Source organism: Myotis davidii, unplaced genomic scaffold (genome assembly GCF_000327345.1).
Source record: "Myotis davidii unplaced genomic scaffold, ASM32734v1 scaffold663, whole genome shotgun sequence".
In the NCBI taxonomy this organism is placed as follows: domain Eukaryota; kingdom Metazoa; phylum Chordata; class Mammalia; order Chiroptera; family Vespertilionidae; genus Myotis; species Myotis davidii.
This window is the reverse complement of record NW_006295816.1, coordinates 1,757,366-1,759,355: the sequence shown is the minus strand read 5'-3', so window position 1 is coordinate 1,759,355 and position 1,990 is coordinate 1,757,366. Positions and strand designations below refer to the sequence as shown.

Sequence of the window (1,990 nt, the reverse complement as noted above, 5' to 3'; positions counted from 1 at the left end):
GCCCGGCCCAGCATGTCCTCCGCCGCGGGCGTCAGGGAGAGCAAGGCCGGGACGGAAACTGGCGCCCTGCTGGCTTGAGGCCAGCTTCCTCAAGAGCCTCCTTGGCGTCCTGCCGCCCTCTGCCGCCCTCTGCTGCCCTTGCCTGGCCTTGGCACGTGGCCGAGGTGGTGGGCGCCAAGCCTGGCTGACAGGCAGCAGTAACCAGAGCCCGCAGCCTCCCTCCCCCACGCAGATCAATAGTTCCCGCAGCCGCAGGATGCCAGCCCTGCCCCTCTCCACTTGCAGCTCAGTCCCACCCTCCAGGCAAGGCCAAGGCCGCTGGCAAGGACTCACCCGGTGACTTTGCATAAGGCACTGGGCCTCCAGGACCCCCTTCAGGCCAAAACACTGTCCCCCCCAGGCAGAACGCACCAGGTGGGCCAGAGAGAGCGCCTGGCAGGGTGCGCACAGCGCGCAGCAGGCAGACAAGCTGGGCCCAGACCCCGGCTTTGCCAGACCAGGACCCCAGGACAGCGCAGCCTATGCGCCAACCAAATGCCCCTTCCCCCAGGAAGCCCCGAGAACCCTGGAGCTCGCCCCGTCCGTCTGTGCCCTGGACTCAGGCAGCCAGGCAGGTGGCAGAGAAGGGCAGAAGGACACGTGCTGGGGCAAGGAGGTCAGAGAGCCCCTGGGAAGACCTGTCCCTCTTGACTGTGACCCATAAGAGCTTCAGGCCCCCGGGCACCAGTGGGATGGGAGCAAGGCGAGGAGCCCCCTGGCAGGACGAAGGGGATACCCCCAGGGACAGACAGGGACTTGGGGCTGGAAGGAGGGGAAGTCTGCAGCCGGGAGCAGTGGGCACGGCGCCCCGCCCGCCGGGCACTCACTCTGCAGGCTGGGCAGGTTGGCATCCTCGGGCTTGATCTTCAGCAGGTGGGGCAGCCGTGTGTAGCGGTACCCGAACCCACAGCCCTGCGGCAGGATCGGTGCGGGTCAGCGCGCAGGCCCCTTCGTGCGGCCCAGCCCCGCGCCCTCGAGCCCACTCACCTTCCAGAGCCGCACCAGGATCCAGTTGGTCTGCGCCCAGGGCCGCTGCTCGTAGGGAGCCAGGAGGCTCCTCACCATGGCGACGCGCCTGCCAGGGCAAGGGTGGCGGGCACAGGTGAGGCTGCGCGGGGCTGTGGGGGCAGGGACCTGCCCTCCCCCAGCCCCACTCACTGCTCCTCAGGGATGCGCTCCACGGCCCGCAGGGAGTGTGGGTAGCAGACGTAGCTGGCCAGCGCCTGCATCAGCGAGTCACGGATGTCTGCGGGGGCAGGGCAGGCCTCAGCGGGGCCTCGTGCCCATCTGGCAGCGTTTCATGCAGAAAACAGCCAGCCAGAGGGGCCCTCCCCCCTCCGCCCCCCGTGCCCCCTGTGGGCACCTCACCAGTGCCCACGATGCGTGTGTCGGCAAAGTGCTTGGCAAGGATGGCAGCCAGGCGGGTCAGGGTCTCCTCGTAGCCTGCAAGGGGAGGGGGAGGGGGAGGGGGGGCAGGCTAAGGTCTCCGGAGCTGGCTCCCGGGGTCAGTCGGGGCCGGAGCCGGCCCCGGGGTCTTTGGGCTCAGCATTCAGCGGCGGCCGATGAAAGGCTGAGGCCAGATCGCTGTGGGGAGGGGTTCCCAGCGGGGCGCTACCCGAGCCCTCGGGGCACCTCCAGCGCTGTCCGAGGACAGAGCTTGCACCTGGGTCCGAGGGGGGGCAGCGCAGGCCACAGCCCACAGCCCGACCCAAACACAACCACCCACCCTGCCTGGAACCAGGGTCTGCATGAAGCTGGGGCTCCCGTGTGGCCCCTCGCTGTGATCTACAGAGACAGTGCCACCCCCTGTGGCAGTGCCAGGCGCTGGGTGAGAGGCCACCAGCAGGAAGTGAGAGCAGGGATCTGTGTGGTCTGTTTCCCCCCAGTGCCAGGGAGGGGCTGCCGGGCTCTGCCGGGTGGCGCCAGCAAATGCGTGTCCCGGGCAACCGAG

The 1,990-nt window shown here is 69.2% G+C and overlaps 1 protein-coding gene across 1 annotated transcript in view; it reads right to left on the bottom strand.

The window, feature by feature from the left end:
- RNF123 (ring finger protein 123) overlaps positions 1 to 1,990 on the bottom strand; it is a 42,800-nt gene that overhangs the window by 5,008 nt on the left and 35,802 nt on the right. The window contains exons 19-22 of the mRNA XM_015568281.1: positions 1,408 to 1,482; positions 1,198 to 1,285; positions 1,027 to 1,114; positions 867 to 951 (exon numbers count right to left, since the gene is read on the bottom strand). Coding sequence (XP_015423767.1) covers positions 867 to 951; positions 1,027 to 1,114; positions 1,198 to 1,285; positions 1,408 to 1,482 — 336 coding nt within the window. The remainder of the gene's footprint in view (positions 1 to 866; positions 952 to 1,026; positions 1,115 to 1,197; positions 1,286 to 1,407; positions 1,483 to 1,990) is intronic.